General features: G+C 37.4%; 1 protein-coding gene across 11 annotated transcripts; it reads left to right on the forward strand.

The window, feature by feature from the left end:
- Positions 1 to 20,579: 20,579 nt before the first annotated feature.
- LOC109813005 (uncharacterized) lies at positions 20,580 to 23,968 on the forward strand. Of its 11 annotated transcripts, none has more exons than XM_083063544.1 (6): positions 20,580 to 21,647; positions 21,751 to 21,877; positions 22,283 to 22,408; positions 22,913 to 23,082; positions 23,159 to 23,210; positions 23,634 to 23,968. In XM_083063544.1, exon 1 carries the CDS (start codon positions 21,060 to 21,062, stop codon positions 21,591 to 21,593), a length of 534 nt encoding a protein of 177 aa, XP_082919670.1. In that variant the 5' UTR covers positions 20,580 to 21,059; the 3' UTR covers positions 21,594 to 21,647; positions 21,751 to 21,877; positions 22,283 to 22,408; positions 22,913 to 23,082; positions 23,159 to 23,210; positions 23,634 to 23,968. The 11 variants fall into 11 exon arrangements, with proteins under 11 accessions (XP_082919670.1, XP_082919672.1, XP_082919668.1 ...); XM_083063546.1 differs by having other exon boundaries at positions 21,751 to 21,862; XM_083063542.1 differs by having other exon boundaries at positions 21,751 to 22,408.
- The last annotated feature ends 1,009 nt before the right edge of the window (positions 23,969 to 24,977 follow it).

Genomic DNA, 24,977 nt, shown 5'->3' on the forward strand with positions numbered 1-24,977 from the left:
TTTTTAAATAAAATCCCTCTATTCGAGACAAATTTAAGACAAAAACATTTTGTGTAGAATTTTCAAACAGAAGACATTACACACTATAGACGTTTGCGCAACCAGTAAGCCATCTTCAATAGAAATCGTGACTAACTTTTTTGATTTTAACAAACTTTGATATTTAGAAAAAGGCTTGTCGCAACCTGAAAATTTCCGATCTTGCAACCTATGGTTTAAACATCCTTTTAAAGATTTCATCAATTAAGGAATGCCCGGACACCAGACTAATCCTTAATTAATGGTTTTGAAAATAGGTACTTGGAGTCGCCACCAATGTTTTACTCAAAACATTGGAAAAAGAAAAGGTTTTTAAAAATTCAATAATGGCTTTGATAACCAGAATTGGGTTCGGGCGTCGGTTACGTGTAGGGAAGGTATTAAGCACCCCTACAGTACCCTCAATCGGTACCCTATAATGAAGTTAATGTGATAAGAAATAATAAATTAAATATTAGATCCCCTTTATGAATTACTATTTACATGCTTGAAATTTAAATTACACAGTTGACCCTAAAACATTTACATGATTTCTTTTGTTATAACAATGTATATTAAAAATAAGAAATAAAAGAGAGAGAAGAAGATTAAATGAAATACCTCGTGGCATGCTTTGTTAGATCTTCAGATATGGAAAATCTAGGTACTTTGTGGCAACCTTTCACACTATAATTGCCTCACAATACTCAAGAAATACAATATGAGAGAGAAATTTCGAGCTCTAAAGAGTCCTAGATGAAATTTTTGGGGCTTTAAGAACTGTGCCCAAGCTGTCTATTTATAGGCATCAAAAAGTTGCCAGAACGGCTCGTTCCAAATTCAGAACGGCCCGTTCTAGATCTGTACGTTGTGTGTTAATTTTGTATATTGGAACGATCCGTTTTGAAATCAGAATGGCTCGTTTCAAAGGTGCGTTTAACACATAATTGCTATTCTGGAACGGCCCGTTCCAAATTAAGATTTGAGGCCTTTTTTGTCACTTGGAACGACCCATTCCAAACGTACGTTTTAGCCTTTTTTTAAGAGGCCATTCCAATTCTGGAACGGCCCATTCCAATTTTGGAACGACCCATTCCAAACTAGGGTTTTAGGCCCTTTTTGTAAATTAGAACGGCCCGTTCCAGTTTTGGAACAGCCTATTTCGAGCTACTAAAACCAGCTTATTTGGGCTTTTAGCCTTCTGATGTCATGTCCTGTTATTTCCATGCTTGAGAGCTCCGTTTCTTTGATGATAGACGTCCATTTCATCGCTTTTATTGGTCTAGACGAAATTGGGTGTCTACAGCTACCCCTCTTTAATTGTCCTTTGGAATAGCTATGTGTTGCTTTTCCAAAGGCAAGTAAAGATGTAGACATATCATCTGGGTCTTCTCCTCGTCTCTTTGGTGTTAGCGCTTCTACGTTGTTTCCCTTGGATAAGTGTATTTGCTCGTATCCTCACCCTTTAGAGCAACTAAGTGTTGGGTTGCGTACTCTATTGGGTAAAAAGGGTGACAAACTATACACTAATCTTCAGTCTTTGAGTACATGCTCCATTGTTTCTCTTGTGATAGTGAGGTGAAAATTTGGATCTTCACTCTTGTTTTGACAATAGATACCTTCACGTTGTTTCCTTCGAGTAGACGGTGTTCCCTATATCCTTGCCCCTTGGAGCAACTGAGTGTTGGGTTGTATGCTCTGTTGGGTGTCAAGGATGGTAAACTGAAATATCTAGGCTTCATGATCCATATGAATGCCCCATGTCGCTTGCTGTGTCTGAATCTTCTCCTTTACTTCAACAGTGTAGATGCCCCCACACGATCTCCTTCGGATAGATGGTGTTTACCTGTATCCTTGTCCCTAAGAGCAGTTGAGTGTTGGTTTATATGCTCCGTCGGGTGATAAGGATGGTAAACTTGTACCATCTAGGCTTTTGGCTTTGATGTTGATGCATCCTACTGCTTCTGCTTGCTTCATGGTAGTGTATTCCTTTATTTGTAGCTTGTTGAGGAGGGAGTATATTCTGAGCTCAGCCTTTCCAGGCTGGACTGATATTTAGGGCTTCAGCCGACCCAATGCTAGTTCTGGGGTTTAGAAAACCTTACCGATCTTGTACTAGTTTTGGGGATCTAGCAACCCTTACTGATCTTGTACTAGTTTTAGGGATCTAGCAATCCTTATCGATCTTGTACTAGTTTTAGGGATCTAGCAACCCTTACCGATCTTGTACTAGTTTTGGGGATCTGGCAACCCTTACCGATCTTGTACTAGTTTTGGGGATCTAGAAACCCTTACCGATCTTGTACTAGTTTTAGGGATCTAGCAACCCTTACCAATCTTGTAATAGTTTTGGGGATCTAGCAACCCTTACTGATCTTGTACTAGTTTTAGGTATCTAGCAACCCTTACCGATCTTGTACTAGTTTTGGGGATCTAGCAACCCTTACCGATCTTGTACTAGTTTTAGGGATCTAGCAACCCTTACCGATCTTGTACTAGTTTTAGGGGTCTAGCAACCCTTACCGATCTTGTACTAGTTTTAGGGGTCTAGAAACCCTTACCGATCTTGTACTAGTTTTGGGGATCTAGCAACCTTTACCGATCTTGTACTAGTTTAGGGATCTAGCAACCCTTACCGATCTTGTACTAGTTTTGGAGATCTAGCAGCCCTTACCGATCTTGCACTTGATGTCTTCTTGTGGGTGTTGTGGGGTGAAAAACTGCCCCTAAGTGGATGGGCAGGAGATGTTTGATGTGCCCCTGTGTTGGTGGGCAGAGATAGATGGATGACAGGGATTCTAGTGCTGCCCCTGCCATGTGAGTATTGTGATACCTCTCCAGGCGGTTACTTGTGGTAAGGTTTTTTTTTAATTTCATTTTTTAGCTTCGACTTTTTCATGTTTGAAGCTTGCCTTTTTTGCTATTTTTCTAAATGCTTCAGCTTTTTCAACATTTACGAAGCTTGCCTTTTTCTCATGTTGTTGCCTTTGCTCTTTATTGTCATCATTGGTGGAGGGATCCATTCCCATGATGTTATTTGTTGAATTTTTATTGATGAGTATTATTTTGGAAGCCATTCCTGGCTTTGGTTAGGAGTTCATTCCTGGTCTTGACATTCTCTTGGATCATCCTTCATTCAGTTAAGGAGTAGGGCGCGATGGCCTCTTCATGCTTATGGGCTTGCTTATTCGGTCGATTTCAGTTCTATCCCATCTTGCTGTTGACATGTCTTTCTTTTCTTGGTGGTTATATGAAACCACTTGTATGGAATACCCTTGTTGGGGCTATGCCTTTTGACATGATCTTGGCTCTTAAGGCACTATCTAGCTGTTGATCTTTTTTACGAGTGTTTTGGCCTCTTGATTCCTCCAACACGGATAGACACACACAAAGAATGCAAGAATGCAAAAGAAAATGCAAAGCAGGAATGAATTGGATTTTAAATTTTTTTTTAAATGAACTTATACCCTTTTGTGCACGCCTGTTCCATATGCATGTTATGCAATGATGCTTCTATGCTAATGCTTAAAATGCAAATTTATTCTTACTTTCAAGAAATTAATCTATGCGCATTGATCAATGACATGGATTGTTAGCCTTTGGCCTTGTCGAATTCAGTGTTGCTTCCTAAACCTGAGGTTTGTGTAGTTCTGCCCTCTCGCTTGTATCGGATATGATATGTTAGCCCTTAGATCAGGTGTACCTAGACTCTATTCTAGGACACCTCCATCTTTTCCTTATGAGTGTTCACTGTGCATATTCCGTGTATCTCTCAAATTTATCTTAATGCCATGTAGGTCAAGAGGAATGAGAAGAAGGGGATATATACATAAAATTTTTTTCTGAAAGTTTTGTTAGAAAGAATTTTTTTTCAAAAATGACTTATAGAAGAATGAATGGCCGAGGTAGGCTAGTGGTTTAGGATGATGAACAAGCACATTCAAAGTGAGGAAATCATTTTCCGCGTTAGCTTATTATTTTCTTCAAAGTTAAGCGATGACTTGGGATTGCATATTGATTAAATGATCTGCTCGAGCCGCCTTTCGTTTTTTCAGCTCGGGATGCTGCTTTGTCCTAACTTTTGCCTAGGTTACTTGAGATGTGTTCCTTAGCGGAAATTTTCTTTTGATCTTCACTTTTGCCTAGGCTACCCTTTTTGTTTGTGGGTCTCCTAGCGGACCTTGCCCTAATCTTTGTGTTGCCCTCTCAATGAGTTTCTTGCGAGGCTTTTGTCTTTGCAACATTTATGATCATCTTTCATTCCTTCAATAAAGGGGGGGGTGCCCATTGCACTGATTTCGCTTGGACTTTTATCCACAAGTCATGCCAAATTTGATTGATCTTTATGTGTTCCTTATTGCGTATTAAGCCATTGTTTCTAATGACGTCCTTATTTCAAATGTACTTGTTCATTTAAAATTTGTTAATGAGGCTTAGAGTAGATATGAGGGAGAAGAGAAACGAAGTAGAAAAATGTATGGCATTAAAATAGAATTTTCAATCTACACGTGCCCATTTAATGTAGCTCGAGGGCCCGGGCAACCCCCGAGTTCGTGATTCATACACAGAGAAGTAGAAGGAGGTTGCCCCTTAGAGAGGCCTAGGTCATCTGACTGTAGAGCTAGTCCTGCACTTGCTTGGATGTGGCACTTTAGAAGATCTCGTGTAGAGGGAGGTCTTTTGGCTTCTTCTCTCATGAAGGTATTATCAACCCATATCCTGAGACTTTCCTAAGAAGTAGGAATGAGTAGAAGTGATGATAGAGCTTTTCATGGAGTCTTGCTTCTCAAGAGGAACATTCAAGTTGTCTCTCGATTTTCAGCTCGAACAAACATTGCTTTTTTTTTTCCTTTTTTATTTCTTTTTTTTTTTGGCCTAGAATGTCCTTTGCAGGTTTTTATCCTAGCAACTTCTTAACAAGCAATGCTTCACTTTTGTTGAAATCATCTTTCAAGAAAGCTCTATTCACTTTGCCTTAGCGTTTGAAGGATTCGTCCTCCTCAGGTTCTCTTTATAAGCTTGCAACTCGTTAAGGGTGTGGATCCATCCATTCCTAGTCATTTTTCCCATTCTGCTTGGATTTCACGGTTGTATGATACGGCTTTATCCTTTTAGGGCAAGAGTTAGCATCTTGATGATTGTGGAGTTCTTTGTCCTAAACTCTTTATGCATGACTCACTTTCCATTACTTCCGACTGACACAATTAGGTTGATTTCTCTTTTTATTCTCATTTATTCTTTTTTCAAGAAGGATATGTTCTAAATGAATGCAATGCAGAATGAAGAGAAAGTTGAGAATAATAAATATCAATCTCATTGATTTGTTTATTTATGAATGCTCAAATAGATTTTGACAGTATTAACATATCAAAGCAAGGGCCCAACCATAGTATTTTTTTTATAAAATCGATTTGGACTTTGTCGTATATTAGAGCATTCATTTTTCTTAACTTTCTCTATATGTTGCTACTACCTAATCTTAACCTGGAATGCATGCCATTTTTTTTTTGCCTAAACTTTATCATGTTTTGATTAACTATGAGATATGATGCATGATACGAATATATATATATATATATTTTTTAAAGGTATTATACATATATTTTTTTGGAAAGGAAACTACTTATATGATGACCTAAGAATGTATAAAAGGGGTATAAAATTTTTATTATTTTTATTTTTATTTCTTTATTATCTATTTGCTTATTTTAAAATTCCAATCCACTCTTATTAGAAGAAATAATACAAACAAATGCACACACACATGCTCAATCAACATACACCCACGAACGATCGTATTCAAATCCTTGGTCTGTGGTCTCTGTAAGAAAAGTGCATTGTATAGGATAGTTCTAATCTCACTAGTCTTAAGGCCCCCAAGGTGCCCCCATTATAGGGACGCAGTATCTCTGTCGCTGTCACCTGGCAAACTCTAAGGTCTGTCGCAGTATTTCGGGCTAGAGTAACCGGTCACCTTGAGTGTGATTTCCGACAAGGCTCGCAGGCTCCAAGGCCAAACTTGGGTCGGTCGTACGTCAACCACTCCCTATGTTTAATACCCTCATGCTCCCGGGTGTAGGAGGAACTGTTGTGTGCAAAGGTTTGTGTACAATTTTTATTAAAAGAAAATGCAGAATTTAAACAGGCAAACAAATATTCAAGCCAAAAAAATAAAATAAACAAAGTAAAGGGGAAAAATATTTAAATTATAATTTTTATTTTATTAACTTCATCATTTAGATGGGTCTGACCCTCTTAAAACTTCCCAGTGGAGTCTTCATCTGTCGCAACCCGAAAATTTTTTATCTTGCGACCTATGGTTTAGACATCCTTTTAAAGATCTCATCAATTAAGGAATGCCCGGAAACCAGACTAATCCTTAATTAATGGTTTTGAAAATAGGTTCTTGGAGTCGCCACCAATGTTTTACTCAAAACACTGGAAAAAGAAAAGGTTTTCAAAAAATTCAATAATGGCCTTTGTAACCAGAATTGGGTTCGGGGGTCGATTACGTGTAGGGAAAGTATTAAGCACCCCTACAACGCCCTCAATCGGTACCCTATGATGAAGTTAATGTGATAAGAAATAATAAATTAAATATTAGATCTCCTTTATGAATTACTATTTACATGCTTGAAATTTAAATTACACGACTGACCCTAAAACGTCTACATGATTGCTTTTGTTATAACAATGTATGTTAAAAATAAGAAATAAAAGAGAGAGAAGAAGATTAAATGAAATACCTCGTGGCAAGTTTTGTTAGATCTTCAGATATGGAAAATCTAGGTACTTTGTGGCAACCTTTCACACTACAATTGCCTCACAATACTCAAAAAATACAATAGGAGAGAGAGAAATTTTGAGCTCTAAAGAGTCCTGGACGAAATTTTTGGGGCTCTGAGAACTGTGCCCAAGCTGTCTATTTATAGGCATCAAAAAGTTGCCAGAATGGCCCGTTCCAAATTCGGAACGGCCTATTCTGGATCTGTACGTTGTGTGTTAATTTTGTATATTAGAACGGCCCGTTCTGAAACCGGAACGGTCCATTCCAGAGGTGCGTTTAACACATAATTGCTATGCTGGAACGGCCAGTTCCAAATTAAGATTTGAGGCCTTTTTTATCACTTGCAACGGCCCGTTCCAATTTGGGAACAGCCCCTTCCAAGCGTACGTTTTAGCCTTTTTTTTAAGAGCATGGAACGGCCCGTTCCAATTCTGGAACGGCCCGTTCCAATTCTAGAACAACCCATTCCAATTTAGAACGGCCCGTTCCAAACTATTATTTTAGGCCCTTTTTGTAAATTAGAACGGCCCGTTTCAATTTTGAAAAAGCCCGTTCTGGGCTACTAAAACCAGCTTATTTTTTCTTTTAGCCTTCTGATGTCATGTCTTATTATTTCCATGCTTGGGAGCTCCATTTCTTTGATGATAGACGTCCATTTCATTGCTTTTGTTGGTCCAGACAAAATTGGGTGTCTACAAGACTAAAACTAGATTTTTTTATCGAGAAAATTTTTGTGCTTAGTCTATTTTTTTAAAGAAAAAAAAGCTTTAAGCGTATTATTCAAACTATGACTAACCTATATGCAATGCATAGGGGACTCCCCCTGAAAGCATGTATGCAAATTATATAATATTGAGAATCATATATAAATAATTAAAGTAATGAATTGTCAAAGTAATCCACCCACAAATCACACGAAAAATATTCAGAGCAATAAAAATAAAGTCAAAGCAGTGAAAGAAAGTGAAAATTAAATTAAAATTGAGCTCCCTCTGTGTCTATGTTGTCCTCGTCCTCATATTCTTTATTCTACACATCCTTGTCCTCTTCCCTCTTTATTCTCCATTGTCCCCCTTTTGGCATCATAAAAAATGAGGAGGTTATGCGTTTAAAGGTGGCCTATGTATTTGGAGATGATCTAATAGCATGTTAAATTTTCGTTCATACTCTTCTTGCCTATTGAGAGACCAATATAGGACGTTTTGAAGTCCTCTCAATAGATGATCTCGCTCATCAGCTATTGGCCCTTGATTTGAGGTCCAACTTCATCTGATGAACGTGAAGATGGATGTGGAGAGGTTACATAGTACTCTGGTTGAGGAGAAGAATGTAGATGAACTACTTTCTATGCAGAAAGATGATTCCCCCTGGTAGAAAAACATTAAATATGAAGTCATATGGAGAAGAATGTAGATGAACTACTTTCTATATAGTCTTCTCTTTACAGAAAGAGTGTTTTGTTGCGAAGGATCTACATAGCATATGGTCCAATTTGGAGTTGGATAAGTCATGAATCTCTTGCCCCTAGGAGGAATTTATTCTGGTTTGGTGCCTTGAGGATAGGGAGAGTGAGAGGTATGATCCTTGGCATAATTGTCATAATGTTGATCAGTATAGTACTAAGCCATCTTCTCTTTCCCTTTATAGATAGAGCTGAGTGTAGGCTTGGAGACAAAATCTGTAGTGTAAAATTTGGTCCAAGCATTAATGGTCTATAGGGCTCTCCAAGCATGGAAGGAAGATTCATAAAGGTGTCTTCCACACTTATTTCCACAACAACTCTTGAGATGAGTATATTCTGCATATCTACTTGTAGTTGTTAGACTATCCTCATAGTCTTAGCAACCAAATTAGGAGGGTTGATCAGACTTATCTCCTTGTAGACTTCTTTAGTGACAAAGAGAGGCTCGAATGTGATGCTTGGATTCTCAATCAGATGCATATGCTTATACTCGTCAAAGTTCATAAATGCAGAGTGTCACATAGAATCATAAATTATAGGTTCTTAATCCTCCTCCTCCTCTGAAGACATTTCTTCCTCAATGCATTCCAGTTCCCACCTCTCCTCAAAGTCTATGCTTTCATCATCTACTTGCTTAGATGGAAGGACAGATAAAGAAAAAGCTTTGGGTTCCTCAAGTTTACCTATTGTTTACTTGTCGAGGAAGATGGTTCATCAACTCAGATAACCTAGACATCAACCCTAACTTGGCTAACCATAGGTTTGATCTTAAGCTAGCAATATAACACTCTCGAGTTGTCTTTCAATCAGAATGAATTTTCATGATCCTTCTAGTTGAAGAAGGAAACTTCATGGCTAAGTGTAGTGTTGAAATAACAACACCCAACTCATTAAGAGAAGGTTTTCCTAGCAAAGCATTGTAAGATGTATTGGCATTGACCAATATGTAGTGTGTACTGGTTGTTCTTCTCTTCTTCTCACCATCATTAAAGGTAGTTAATAGGTTTACATACCTGCAAGTATCAACTCACTCTCTTGAGAAATCGACAAGCTGGTCATTATAGGGCTTAATGCTCGATTTAGGAATCTAGAGTTGTCAAAAAGTGGACATGTATAAAATGTTAGCCGAGCTACCTTGTTCTACCAACAATTTCATCACTAAATTTTTCCATTTTTATAGTGATTACCATTGGATCGTCCTAGTAGGGGTTTAAACCTTTAAAGTTTTCCTCGATGAATGTGATTAGCAACATTTTTTGAGAAAGTGATTGTTGTGCAATAGTATTTATTGACTTTAGTAATCAAAGGTGTCATTTTCTGGCCAAATTAGTAGACCTTACACCAACAAACCCACCAGCAATAGTGTTGATCACTCCATGAAGCTAAGAACTCAGAGGATCCTCTTGTCGATGACTTTTCTCGAGACTCCATTTGGTTCTACCAATGTGGTTGCTACTTCTTTTCCATATTTTGTACCTCTGATCTCATTCATAGGATCTAGAATCATTCTTCTGTACAAACTTACGTAAGTGTCTAACCTGCAATAACTCTTCAATTTTATCCTTCAAAGCCACACACTTTTCAATGGTGTGACCAAAAATTGTGGTGGCACCAACAATGTTTACTACGATCAATATTTTGAGGTGTAGGAACTAACTTGATAGGTGGCATCAAGTCATTACTTAGGGCTTCTTCAAGTATCCAAGAGCGACTATCATTTAGGGGGTATAGTGAGAGTACAAAGGTTATTAGTATTCCTGGGTACGCTTGGATTGATCTCTCTCCCTTTAATTTATTTGAGATTTTGCCTTCACCTTTCCCTAATCTTTACTGAATGTTTTTGGAACCCGACAAGTTACTCCATCTACATATACTTTGCGACTCTTCTATGAAGCTCTTCCATGGATGAAGCCAACTTCTTATACAAACTATAAAAGAACAGACTTAGCTTTACAGTTGTTAGCATCTAATGCAAGGTGACCTCTTCAGTTAGACTGGAAATTTCAAAATCAACTTTTTCAAACCTATCCATGAAGGTTCTAAGAGATTCATCCTTTACCTTGTTTGACATTGATAATGGCAATTGATAATGGCAATCGAGGTCATAGCATGAGGTTGGCTAGTGCCAAACTGCATGGTACACTAGGAGACAAGCACCTGAAAAGAATTAATTGTTAACCACCTTAGAGTTGCTCCTTTTAATGAGGTGGAAAATAGGTTACACATGACGATATCCACATTAATCGGCATGCTAACTTGAGAAACATGCAAGTTAACATGATCATTAGGGTCAAAGGTCCCATCATACTTATCAAGTCCCAAATTCTTTCATCCCTTTGGAAGGGGAACTTCCATGGTTTCCTCAATAAATGGGTGCTTCCTAAATTCTCCTAGCACTATAGTGAAATGAGGTGCCAATGTCTCGACTTGTCAAGAGGTGGGCGTTAAAGTCCAAGTTGGTTTGGATGAATGAGAAGGCCAAACTCCCTTAGACCGTGGAGCTTAAGTTGATGGCATTCTAGAAGGAAAATTGAATCCTTTGAAGAATTAGAGGAATTCAGCTTCCACATTGGACCTAAATCTAGTAGTTTGGTATTTGATTGCAATTACTTGATTAGTTGTCGTAACTTAACATTGTATCATTAGAGAAGAGTTATTTCTTCCTCATGTTGCTTTTGTTATTGTTCGCTTTGCATTGTTGTAATTCTCGCTATAACCCTATCAACATTTGAGTGTTGTCAAGCATTCTATTATGCCTGCTTGGTGAAGCTTTTGTTCCAATCATTGTCTCAATTCAGTAGAGTCTGTAGGAAAAAATTTCTATGGCCCCATGGTGGGCACCAAATATTCTTATTGAAAAATGAGTGCAAGAGGTCTTTGATTGAAAGGTTTCAGTCCTTGGTTTCTCGGTCCTTAGCTTCCAAGTGTCAAGTGATTTGTACCTGCAAAAGGGACTCAAATGCAAAAGTCAGCAAGTAATCGAAGTGATTGAATGTATTGTATATACATCATGTACATTATGAAGGTCTAATGTCATTATCCATTACCATTACTTGTATTAATACATCTTAACTCGAGGTAATTCTACATGCGACATCATCAATATTTACACACCATAATAAATCTTTTTAGTGAATTCCTTACACATTATTATTCATTAATTTATTCTTTGTATACAATAGCAACCCCTTTTCACGGTTCCCCATTTCTTAATAAATTCATTAAAAAAAAAGCATATTGAAAGGGAAAATGATGGAGGACCATCCTTGGAGCTTCATGTGGGACCCATTACTAGGTCTATGGCTAGGAGATTGGAAGAGTATAGGGGAGCTAACACCCCTAGAGACATGCCTCCCTTGGCTAAGGAATATCAATCTTTCTCCTAAACCTTGTTAGCATGGAATTTATTTTTATTCCTATTTTGCCCTTGTCTTTAATTTTCTCATTTCACCCTTGTATTTTGGGTATCTTAGACATATGATTTATTTTACTTGTATTTCCAATTTTACCCTTGTATTTTGGGGTATGTTAGTCATAGGATTTATTTTTACTTGTATTTTCCATTTTACCCTTGTATTATGGGTGCCTTAGATTATAGGATTTTAATTTGTAGCTAGGGTATTTTATTAGGGTGAGAATTAGGCCCAGACGTATTTTTGGTGAGCATTGATCTATTTTTAGACTTGGAAAGGCTTAGGAAGAGGAGGGCACCTAGGTTGCATGGTCTTACCATGCACCTAGTTGTAGCATAACCAAGTCAAAGATTCCATCCTTGACCACAAAGTAGGCGTCACAATTAGGGTTGCATGTGGCATGAATTTGTGTTGCATTTCCATATCATTTAGCATGGAAATATGCACACATTTTGACCTAGCCTCCACCCTAATTGTATGCCTCCTACCTCACACCCTAATTTATAAATACCCTAGGTATTGCTTCATGTAATCACTTTGGAAATTGAATATAGAGAGAGCCTTTGAGCCTTTATATTTTTCTTAGTCCCCTTGGCTATTTTCGGCCACCACCCTACCATCTCCACCTTGAGAGAAAAAATCCTAGAAGTGGCCTTCATCACCATGAAGTGAGCCAACCCTAGAGTACCCTCCTTGAGCCTTTCATCAAACACCTTCATCCCACTCTCCATTTTTGCCCATTCCACCATATTCCTTCTCCAAACTTGACGCCACCCTTGAAGGACTTGATCCAACAAGTCAAGGTGTCCTCACATTGATCAACCAATCCATCAATGCTATCAAGGATGCCATCATGTGGTATCTAGAGCCTTGGTTCTTCAAGGGTAACATTTCCTTTATCTCTAACATTTTCGGTCATGTCATGTCTTTCTTGAATGTCTTCTAAGTGTGCTTAAATGATTCATCATAATTGTCATATTTTGATGATCCATCAATCTCCTCTCATGTGTTGATTCATACAATATTTTCCTTATGAATCATCTTGGCATTTTAGGCTTTCTTATTTAGGTTCTCACCATTTTTTTCTTTAAATTGAGTTGCTGGAAAACTTTGGGCTGCATAAAACTTTGGGCTGCATGATATATTGATGATTTTTATTTTTAATCCATCCAGTTTTGTCATAAGCTTGTCTCCTTTGAACTACCTTGAAAAAAAATTCCAAGTTTTATGCTTAGCCTTTGAAAATGAGTAAAATATGACATGCATTCCACATGTTTGATGAATTGGCCGTGAACTTTTATGTGCTTTAGAGAGTCAATGATGCATGCTAATTAGTTCTAGCATGTTCTACATTCCTAAAATATCATGTATGATTACATCCTTTGCACATTTTTTCTTTGAAATTTTCGGCCAACTTTGAAGTATTTCCTAGTGCACTTGTATGCCTATATATTGTTTGATGTTTTGAGCATGAGAGTGAATTTTATGTGCACATTTTACTGCTGGACATTTGCACATTAAAAGTTTTAAAATTCACTCAAGTTGTTGTCTCATTAAGCCATCACAAAATATTAAAAAGAATACTCCTAAAATTATTGCTAAACCATTTGTTGGACACAAGTGTAAAACCCAAGCAAAGAAAGGATTATAGTATAAAAATTCAAAAAGAAAAAAAGAGAGAAAAGTGGCTGGACTTTGAACATCAAAACCGAGACTTGGACAAGCTCAAAAGGAACAAAAGAAACAAAAACAAGAAAAAGGGAACCTTGCTAGACTTTTGGACTTTTGGACAAAAATTTTCTACCTTAGAAATGGAGTTATTCTTGGACCTTTGAACAAACTAGTGTATGGCTGTATGAAACATTAAATCAAACATATTAAGTGCATCATTCAATTTTTAGCCTACTTGATAAATTCTATTCTAGTGTCATTCTAGGATTTACTCTTTTGTGTGCTTTCTTTTTGTTAATGTGCCTTAATTTTAGTTTTTGAGTCTTTCTTTCTACTCTTAAGCTTTTCTCAATAAATCCACTTGAGTTTAGCCTTTTTAATTGTGGCTTTTTAGTTTTTCTTCCTTGGCTCCTTGTACTCTTAGGTTGTGGTTTCTTCTTGACCTAGGTGAGGAAAGCTTCTAAACACCACACACTTCCTTGGTGGATTGAGTGGAGGGGCTGTCCGAATTGAGCTCAAGGAGCTTTGGAGGATAACACCAAATCAAATGAGAGCATACACCTTTGAAAGGCTAACCTTGGGTGTTCCTTGTGATGGGGTGGAGATTTGAAGACTTGGAGACTCAAAATTTTCTTTTTCAATTGTTTCTTTCTTGTTAAATTTTCGTCCTTTGTATTTTGGGCCTTTTCTTTCATTAGTTTTGGGCTGTAATTGGCCATTTTTAAACCTCTTCATTTTAGGGTAACTCGAAGTAGTGCTTGTGAGAGTGGCTTGAATATCACCAAGGTCACTTCAAGCTCCCACCCTAAGGAATCCGACTAGCATATGCTTTAAGTTGCTTTGTTTGCATGTTTTATAGCTTTAGTAGTATATTTGCTTAAGTTCTTTATTGTTACTTGTTCGTTTTAGAAGGCTACAAGTTTCCTACTAGGGGGCCGTGCACACGCACATACACTTTATTCTTGTGCAAAAGTGTTTTGTAAGAAAAGTGTCAAAAGGGCTTAGTGATTTTTACTTGAAGAGGTTTGGTTTTTAAGTGATTCTTAGTTTTCCACCTCCCTTGATAGTTCACTTTGTGCACTTAAGCCTTTTTACACCAATATTACACCTTAAAAACTTTTTGTGAAAATCTTTTTATCACTCACTCTTTGAAAACCTTTTTGAAACATATTTGTGAAAACCTTTTTTTTTATTTATCAAAGATGAGTGATCACTCTAGTGTACATGGTCATAATTCTTGTAGTACTAGGTCTAGTGTTAGGGATAAACTTAGACAATTAAAAGAATACTTGAGAAAAAAATAGGAAGAAAATATAAAAAGAGAGGAAGAGTTGAGAAAAAAAGAATGCTAGAAATAATGAGGAAATAAAACAACTACTTGCTAGGCTAGTTGTGGGAGGGGAAGCTAGTGGGTCAAATCCTAGAGTTCCCCAACCTAAATCCTCAAAGGGTAAGGGGGTTAGAATACCTTCTAGTATTCATGAGGAGGAAAGGCATCATACCCAACCTACAAGTGAGATCTTTTATAGTAGTCATCACAATGATGATTATTATCAAAGACCCCCAAGGTGACATAGACATAGGGAGTCTTCCAATAAGGAACCCAACATCACTCTTCCCTCATTTCATGGCAAGGATAATGTAGAAACATACTTGGATTGGGAAATGAAAGTGGAACAATTGTTCTCTTGCCATGGAGTGAGTGAAGAAAGGAAGGTTTCTTTGGCAACCCTTAGCTTCCAAGGGCATGCCATGTATTGGTGGACCTCCTTATTAAAAGAAAGGATAATAAATCAAGAGCCCCCAATTCAATATTGGAATTAGCTCCGAAGTACCTTGAGAAGGAGGCATATTCCTCCATACTATGACCGAGAGCTTATGGATAAGCTACAAAGGTTGAAACAAGGGTCATCTAGTGTGGAAGAATATAGGAAAACTATAGAGTTGCTAATGATGAGGGCTAGGATAAAGGAAGAAGAGAGGACCACCATATCAAGGTTTCAAAGTGGTTTTAACCTTGAAATAAGAGACAAAGTTGAACTCCTTCCATATAGAGATTTGAATGAGCTTGTTTGTAACACCCTAGTTTTCATAATTTTTATGGAGGGTAATTTAGTAATTTTCATAAGATTTATTAAGGGTGTTTTAGTAGCCTAGAACGGGTCGTTCCAAGCTATTAAAAAGTTTGATATTTAGTAGTCCAGAACGGGTCATTCCCAAACTAGAACAGGCCGTTCCAAGCCACTAAAAAAGCCTATAACCCTAGTTGGGAACGGGCCGTTCCAAAGTTAGGAATAGGTTGTTGTGTGTTAAAACCTAACTCCAGAATGGGCCGTTCTGGTTTAAGAACGGGTCGTTCTAGATGCGAAGTTTACACATGATGAAAAGATCCAGAACGGGCCGTTTCGGATTCGAAACGGGCTGTTCTAGCCACTCTTGAAATCTATAAATAGAGCAGTCTGGCACTATTTCTAGACACACTCTCTAGAGACCAAGGAGAACCAAGAGAAGGAGATCAGCCAGATTCTGCTCTAGCTTCATCTTCTGCTTATCTAGATAAGGGGGAGTGAGAAACCTCGCTCGGGGATGTGGGAATAATTGTTGGGTAGTAGGATTGGCCCCAATCCCTTGCCTGATGCATGCTTCTAGGAACAGGCAAAATATGAATGTTTTCTGTTTTGTCTTATGATTGTTTTATTGTGTTTCATGTTGGATGTAATGTTTGAATATGTAATTAATTTTGAGAATAAATATGTTTTGATATGATTTATAGTGCTATGTAGGTTCCTAAGAGAACCCTATGAGAAATAAGAAAAATATGAATGTTTTTTGTTTTGCTTTCTAAATGCTCTATTGTGTTCCTTGTGTGACGTAGAGTGTAAATATGTATTTGATTTGAAAATTAGATATGTTTTGATATAAATTAGAGTGTTTTATGGGTTCCTGTGCGAAATCTTATGAAGAACAATTATGAGTATGACTATGTGAAATATGAACAAATGACATGAGACATGATGTGAATAAGAATGTGCTAATGCGAACACTATGACTATGAGGATGTGAAATGTGATGAGATGAGATAAGCTATGACTATGAGAATGTGAAATGAGATAAGACATGAAAATTCCATGACAAGTGAAATGTTGAGTCAATGAAATAGTGAATGTGTGACATGCATCATGTGCATATATAATTTATTCCAGGTGTGCCGCTTAGGCCTCATACTAGTGATGTAACAAGCTATGTGATGAAATCACTTATTCCAGGTGTGCCACTTAGGCCGTATACCAGTGATGTAACAAGCTATGTGATGAAATGATTTATTCCAGGTGTGCCGCTTAGGCCGCAACTAGTGATGTAACTATGTGATGAAATGATTTATTCTAGGTGTGCCGCTTAGGCTGCATACCAGCGATGTAACAAGCTATTATAGGTGTACCTTGGGTCACCAGTGATGAAATGATGAGAAATGTGAAACTTTCGTATGGCGCCACATGCATACATCTATGAGTCGAGTTCATGACATCATTGCATGATGAATGACTGTGTATGTGTTACTGTTATATTCGAAATTTGAATTTGTACCTGATTAATGAGTAGCTATGACTGTGCTTGTATGATTTGTGTGTGTGTTGCTTAACTATTATTTCTACACCTGGAATTGAGTGAGATGTTTCTCACTCCCTTGTTGTTCTTTGTATATGTTTAAATTGTGTTGCAGGTAATCATCAGCACGAGGATGTTGGTGACCTGGCTTAGGCTTCAGTTGGGCATGCTTTGATAGGATATGTGACATCGAGGCATAGCTAGGCTTAGTTTAGGATTTCCTTATTGCTATTCTATTTTGGAAAAGATTCATTTTTCTATAAATTCTGCATTTGACCATGTTTGAAGTTTACGAATGTGAATTCTCTACTCTTATGTTAATGGATTCATTGTTTCAATTCTAAAGATTTTATTTAAACCAAGAATATGTTTTTATAATTGTTGTATAGTTCGTAATGAATGGAAATTTTTTACATAAATCCATAAGACCATATGGATGATGGTAAGCAAGCAAACAACGAGCAGACATGGCAGATAAATCAACCCTTGACGCAAAAGCGCTTAGCAAACTCAAATGCACCTGTGTAAGAAATCAGAGATTTTTTAGTTTTGAACTCCTAATTTCTGAAGACACTGAAAATAAACTTAAGCAACTTGCGCATCAGCGATGACAACATCATTACCGAGCACATGGATTGGGACACATCAACTAAAGTGGCTTTTGGACGAGACCTAAGGGTAGAAGGTGTCACATTATTCAACTTTGTTCTAGAGTGGAACATCAACTTAAGAGAAAATCTTTTAGAAAAGACTCCACTCTCTCTTATTCCAAGAGTTTCAAGAAAGAGGGCCACTCTTCCCAACCTTATCCCAAAGAAGAAAAAGAAAAAGAAAAATCATCTTTCAAAGCACCTTCCAAAGACTTTAGGTCAAGTGAAATCAAGTGCTTCAAGTGTCTTGGGAGAGGACATATTGCTTCTCAATGTCCTACAAAGAAGACTATGGTTTTAAAAACTCAAGATCACTATAGTTGCCTTGATGAAGCTACTTTATCTTCCTCTAGTAGTGAAGAAGAAGCCATAGAGTCCGAGGAAGAAATCTTACCTTGTGAAGGAGACTTATTATTGGTTAGAAGGCTCCTTAGCAATCAATCTAGTGAAATTGACCAATCTCAAAGAGAGAACTTGTTTCAAACAAAATGCAAGGTTCTAGAAAATACTTGTTCTCTCATTGTAGATAGTGGGTCTACTTCTAATTGTTGTAGTACTAGATTGGTTGATAAGCTAGCCTTAACTACAAAACCTCATCCTAAACCTTATAAAATGCAATAGATCAATGAGGAAAGAGGTATTGTAGTTAACCAACAAGCAAGCATACCAATATCCATTGGAAAATATAAAGAAGTTTTGTGTGACATAGTGCCATTGGAGGTTAGTCATGTCTTACTTGGGAGGCCATGACAATTTGACAAGAAAACAATCCATGATGGTTTCACAAATAAAATAATTTTCCAACACTTAGGAAAGAAATTTGTGTGGTGTCCTCTATCACCTTTACAAGTGAATGAGGACCAACTCAAATTACAAGCCAAGAAAGATGAAGAGGAGAAAAGCAAAAAAGAAAAGAAAAGAAAAGAAAAGAATTCTCCCTTTGTGCTATAAGAGAAAGAAGGGCTAAGTTCAAGAGAACATTAACCCTTGTGCCATCCTCATTCTTTTGGTGCCAAAGAAAGATGGCAATGGAGGATGTGCACCAATTTCAGAAAGCCATCAATAAATAAATTATAGGCACCCAATCCCTAAGATAGATGATTTGATGAATGAAATGCATGGGGTCACTAACTTTTTCAAAACTTTCTTATGTGCTTGGTTGGTAAGGCCTTTTGGCTTCTTCAATTCCCCTAGCACTTTCATTCAACAAATTATGTACTTAAGGATTGCATAGTAAGTTTTAGTAGTTTATTTCTTTAATTGTGGTCTCACATCTTTTGAAGGGACCAATGTAATGGATGTGCTTAAAGATTTGAGGTCAAATGCTTCTCAAGAAGGAGGGCATGATGGAGGACCATCCTTGAAGCTTCATGTGGGACCCATTACTAGATCCATGGCTAGGAAATTGGAAGAGTATAAGGGAGCTAACACCCCTAGAGACATGCTTCCCTTGGCTAAGGAATATCAATCTTTCTCCTAAACCTTGTTGGCATGGAATTTATTTTTATTCCTATTTTGCCCTTGTCTTTAATTTTCCCATTTCACCCTTGTATTTTGGGTATCTTAGACATAGGATTTATTTTACTTGTATTTCCAATTTTACCCTTGTATTTTGGGGTATGTTAGTCATAGGATTTATTTTTACTTTTATTTCCCATTTTACCCTTATATTATGGGGAGCCTTAGATTATAGGATTTTAATTTGTAGCTAGGGTATTTTATTAGGGTGAGAATTAGGCCTAGACGTATTTTTGGTGAGCCTTGATCTATTTTTGGACTTAGAAAGACTTAAGCCCAAGAGGAGGGAACCTAGGTTGCATGGTCTTATCATGCACCTAATTGTAGCATAACCAAGCCAAAGATTCCATCCTTGGCCACCAAGTAGGCGTCACAATTAGGGTTGCATGTGGCATGAATTTGTGTTGCATTTCCATCTCATTTAGCATGGAAATGTGCACACATTTTGACCTAGCCGCAACCCTAATTGTGTGTCTCCTACCTCACACCCTAATCTATAAATACCCTAGGTATTGCTTTATGTAAACACTTTGGAAATTGAATATAGAGAGAGCCTTTGAGCCTTTATATTTTCCTTAGTCCCCTTGGCTATTTTCGGCCACCACCCTACCATCTCCAACTTGAGAAAAACAACCCTAGAAGTGACCTTCATCACCATGAAGTGAGCCAACCCTAGAGTACCATCCTCAAGCCTTTCATCAAACACCTTCACCCCACTCTCCATTTCCACCCATTCCACCATATTCCTTCTCCAAACTTGACGCCACCCTTGAAGGACTTGATCCAACAAGTCAAGGTGTCCTCACATTGATCAACCAATCCATCAATGCTAGCAAGGATGCCATCAGAAAAGGCATGACATCTAATGAGAATGGATTCACGCCCGATGCGAAGAGGTCGGGAACCTCTTTACCAAACTCACGTTCAATGTGGGATATCCTACATTTGACATGGTGAGGTCTTGGAACCTTTCTATCTCAATCTCGCCCAACATGGTATGGGTCACGCTCAACATCACCATGCTCGTAAAAAAATCAATGTCAAATGGCATTGGGTACAACACCTCATGCTCAACACTAAGAGGTATGAGACCTCTAATAATCTCATGCTTGGCGCGACCATTCTCACGCCCAGCGTGGTCGTAGAATTTGCATGTCATAGACTCACAATTTGCACAATTTGTCTCTTCCAAATTCCAAACCATACAACAATTACTTATATTCATGCAATCTAATTAGTCAATTAATCGAATCACACTCAATAAACATCATTACAACATGAATTCATCGAGATTTATCATATTCAACTCAATTTCACTACTACAAAAGTACTCTTCTACATCACCATTTCTACATCGATTAACATAAAAGTGATGTAGATATAAAACGTGATGGCATATTTGTAAATAAATATGAAATATTAGTACATTTACATCCATTTCAAGTAGAAACGATGTAATACGTCGATTCTTTTTATGGACCGATGTAGTGTTGCTCGATACAAATTACGAGCAACCAAAACTCTTTCTCCCAAATCTCTACTCTTGTTCTCGAGTGTTATCCCAAACCCTAACGTTCTGCTTGTGTCTCCCTATGAAGTTGAGGTGGTTGGTCTTAACGGCCTCCGTGCAGGCCATAATGTTGTGGACGAGGTGAGTTCTCCTAGGAGTCTACAACGAAAGCCACACATGTTGATTTGCAGGGTTTTAGGTGATTGAAAGGGTTAGGCTATTGTGATGACGACCCATAGATTTCTTTCTTGAAATAGCCTTTAGGTCAGAGTCAAAAGAGGCAAAGTCCTTCTCTGGCTCCTCCAAAGGGAGGGTATCAAAATTGGAGAGCATGGTTTTGAGCCAGTTGGAGATGTCGAAGGGGTTACACGTTTCCATGGATTCTTGAGACGCTCTAGCAGAGTCACCTGGATCTGTAGTTGCGATGGGCGCTGAACTTGCAACTGAAAATGGGTTTTCTCATGTTGCCCTGAATCTGGAAAACGACGGGGCTGCATTCTGGTTCGCCTCTGAACTGAAAGACAAAGCGGGGATCCGGTTGGGAGCGGATGACGAGGTGAAGGTGGGGCGAGGGTTTATTGTTGTGGGCTGGGCCCAGGTTGAGCCACCCATTGTGGAAGGTGTTGGAGCGAGAGAGGGCGGTGGGGAACTAAAGGCTCAGGTTGACCCGCCCCAACAGCTTGGCGCTGCGGACACCGCAGTTGCGGCCCATTGGGTCGTTGTAGACAGAGAGGGTGAGGGAGAGGGGCTTCCCGGCGAGGCGACGGAGGGCTGCTGGGTCCAGGTGGAAGGCGGGGGCGGAGGTGGTGGCGTCGGGTGCGGCCGCCGAGGAGAGGGGGAGGAGGGCGGTGTGGGAGGGGAAGGTGTTGATGCGGATTTTGCAGAAGCATGGGGTGGTGGAGGGGTGGACGCTGGAGAGAGGTGGGGGTTTTGTCGGAGAGGGAAGTTTAAGCGCTAGGGATTCCACGATGAGACGCAGGAAGGGGCATGGATCCATGTCGCACTGTATTAGGTTTGCGTTCATTAATTGCAACTTTAGTTTCTTGTTTTTGTGCTTTCTTCTTATTGCAGTTTGGATTCACTTTTTTTTCTCTGTAATTTTAATTTGAATTCAGTTAGGAAGCTGAAAGAGAAGGATCATCCATGTTTTGAGATCTCCAATGATGGCGAAAAGGTGTGCGATGACCCCAACGGAGGATCTTGACTTGTCCTACATCAAGTACGAAGGTGAGGTTGTGCAAGGTAACTTCACTGGTTTATTTCTTTTGTAATCAAGTTGGATGCTCAATTTCTACTGGAAAAATTTGATTCAATTTTCCCCTCATTTGTTTATTTAATTTTTGCAGCTCTACATTTGACTAGATTTGTATTTAGATTCTTTGTGAGGATACTCAAATCTCCATTGATAGGATATATCCTTATGAATTATTTAGATTCTTTGTTGTCTATTTTATTTTCTTTGTTGCAGATTTAAAGTTTTTACATTCTTATGAATTTAGATCCTTATTTACTTCTTTCTTAATTATTTAGATCCTTATGATTTTTTTTCTTTGTCTATTTAGATTCTTTATTGTCTATTTTTATTTTCTTCTTTATTGCGAGGATACTCAAAGCTCCACTGACATGTGTGTTTTTGACTATTTGTAGGTTACTTGGAAGTAGATTTAGAATATTTCAGGATGAGGGCTGGGTTAAAAAGCACCAATAAAATTCAAACCTTTAGCATGGTCTTTGTTGCGTCTCTCGTGGCCATTGTCTTAACTATTCTTTTGAGTAATACTTTGACCTTTATGATACATATTACATGGTCTTTATCCCATTAAAGCCGACCTTATTATCTACAAGATGCGAGGGAACCTCACCCTATGCTGTCTTTACTTTCAGTTTTCTTTTGTAAAAACTAAACTCTTCGGGCACAAAAGCTCTAGTAGAATATAGTGTTGGTTTATTAATGGTTGGATTGGGATCTTATTTCTATCATTAATTGACATTTATTGTTAGATAAATGGGCACTTTTAGAACTTGAGGCATCAGAAGTAGTGCACCATTTGTTACTTGGCTATATAAAATGTAACTTAATAATCCTCTACATATAACTTGACAAAATTAGGCATTGGTACAAATATAAGTCCACTTTATATCATTGACACATTGGATAATGCTTGTTCTTTTTAGTATTCAAGCAAGTACTACTTATGTATAATAATTAATCTTGTTAGTGCCCTTATTAAACCTTTGAATATGAATTTTATAATTTGGTTTTGTTTGTTACCATAGGAAAACTGCTTTGACGCCCATGTCGTGGAAGATATGTGTTGCAGAACCTGTGAAATTATTCACTTATCAACACATGCATTACAAAGTGGGGACATCACAGAGAAGGGACATTTAATCAGAAATGTAAAGAATCAAGATTCTCAATTTCTTTTTCTTCTAATCTACACCATGTAAGTTTCAACTTCTCCATCTATTATTCACAAAGTGCCTCACGAGGCAACTAATAATTTTTTTGTCTATCATTAGGTGTGAGACAGAGAAATTGTTCACAACACTAGCAAACTATTATGATAATGATGTAAGTCTCCTTATTCAACATATGCTCTATAAGATATTTTCACATTGCAATTAAATAGTGGGAATTAGAAAGCAATTATATTTGACTATTTATTACAAGTTTCATTGTATTTTGTAACTCTTTGCGAATGTATGTGATCCTTATTTTTCATTTAGGTATTCTTGGTTAATATGATAAAATGCTACAGTTTTATACCCTTGACGTGAAATACTAATTGCGTGGTGAGCATAGTTGAAATTTTCACATCGTCACATATGATAAAATAGAAGGCAAAATATAATTTTTAATTGTATTTGTTAAACTAAATATTTTCCTTACATAATTCTTTAGGTTGTCAATCTCGTATATGTTGAATCCTCTCCTTATAAAATTGTATTGTATAGCCCTCTACTTCTACTTTTTGATTTTATATTTTTTACCCAGATTAATCCTGATTCTACTAAAGGATACAAGTCACGTGGCATGGCATGAGCAATGCTTGGTCAATGGGAAGAAGCTGCAAAGGATCTTTAATTGGTTTCAAAGGGAAGAACAATCATCTTCTAGTAGAAATCTTGGAGGCATGCTTTGTGGGTTTCTTGGTGGCATGCTTTGTGACTTTCCAGGGGTTCTAATGTTTGGTTCCATTCTTTTTCTATTCTAGTTAGGTTGTAATTTTTCCCATTTGAGGACTTATTTGACGTGTGCCAAAACTTGAATGTTCATAAACTCGTAACTTAATCAAAATCATTGCCATGTACTTGTCTTTTTATGGTTAATTTTGGATTTAGATTCTTAATATTCAGTAATAATTGTTGCATAAATTGCATAGTTTCCACGATGTAAATAAAGAAACTAATGATATATTAGATGAATTAATTAATAATGATGGAAAAATGGTTTTATATAATAAAAAAGCATAAAAAGCTTGCTATCACATATTAAAGCCTGCTAAAAGTAATTTTGATAAAAAAAAAAGTACTTCAACCACGTTACCATTGATCAGGTTATGTAATATTTCTCAACATTTTACATCGGGTGATAAAAGACCCGATGTAGTTTTGCTCACTTTCTACATCGGTTCAAGAACTGATGTAGAATATCTTACACATTCTACGTCATCTGTAACTACATCGGTTTTAAAACCGATGTAGAATAGTCAAAAGAACCGATGTAAATTGTTATTACTGTAGCAGTGTTTTCTCAATTCATGCATAGATAACACTAACTTTTAAAGGCACACACTCATCATCCATTTACATAGAACAGAACATCATACTAATTCATAAATAGAGTATCAACAAAATCACAATTGCATTCATAAACACAATACGCCTTAACATACAACTTTTGGGCTTAGGAATTGTTCCTCTACCCTTATCTCTCATATGCCCAAGGAATGGATAATCTCACTCCCCTACCTAGAATGAAGATCTCATGGAACAATGTTCTTCTAATAGCTCCTGTCGCTAATATGTGTTTCCCTTAGTGGTCTTCTCTAAGTCTTCTCCTACACGTACTCTAAGTTTTCAAAATAAACATAAAATGACCTAACCCCCTTTCTATTTCCTCTTTTGAATTAGTCTCCAAATTGGACTAGAGTCTAGCCCAAAATCTTTTGATGAGCTCTTCCCCTTTTATTTTTATTAATAAAATATTCCTCATATTTTTTTTAATTATTCTAATTCAATTATTATTTATTTAAAAATAGGATGTTACAGAGATTGTCACATTGATTAGTGGTATGGTCAATATAATGTATATAAGTGAAGAATAATCCTCACTTTA

Source organism: Cajanus cajan, chromosome 9 (assembly GCF_000230855.2).
Source record: "Cajanus cajan strain Asha chromosome 9, NIPB_CcT2T_4, whole genome shotgun sequence".
In the NCBI taxonomy this organism is placed as follows: Eukaryota; Viridiplantae; Streptophyta; class Magnoliopsida; order Fabales; family Fabaceae; genus Cajanus; species Cajanus cajan.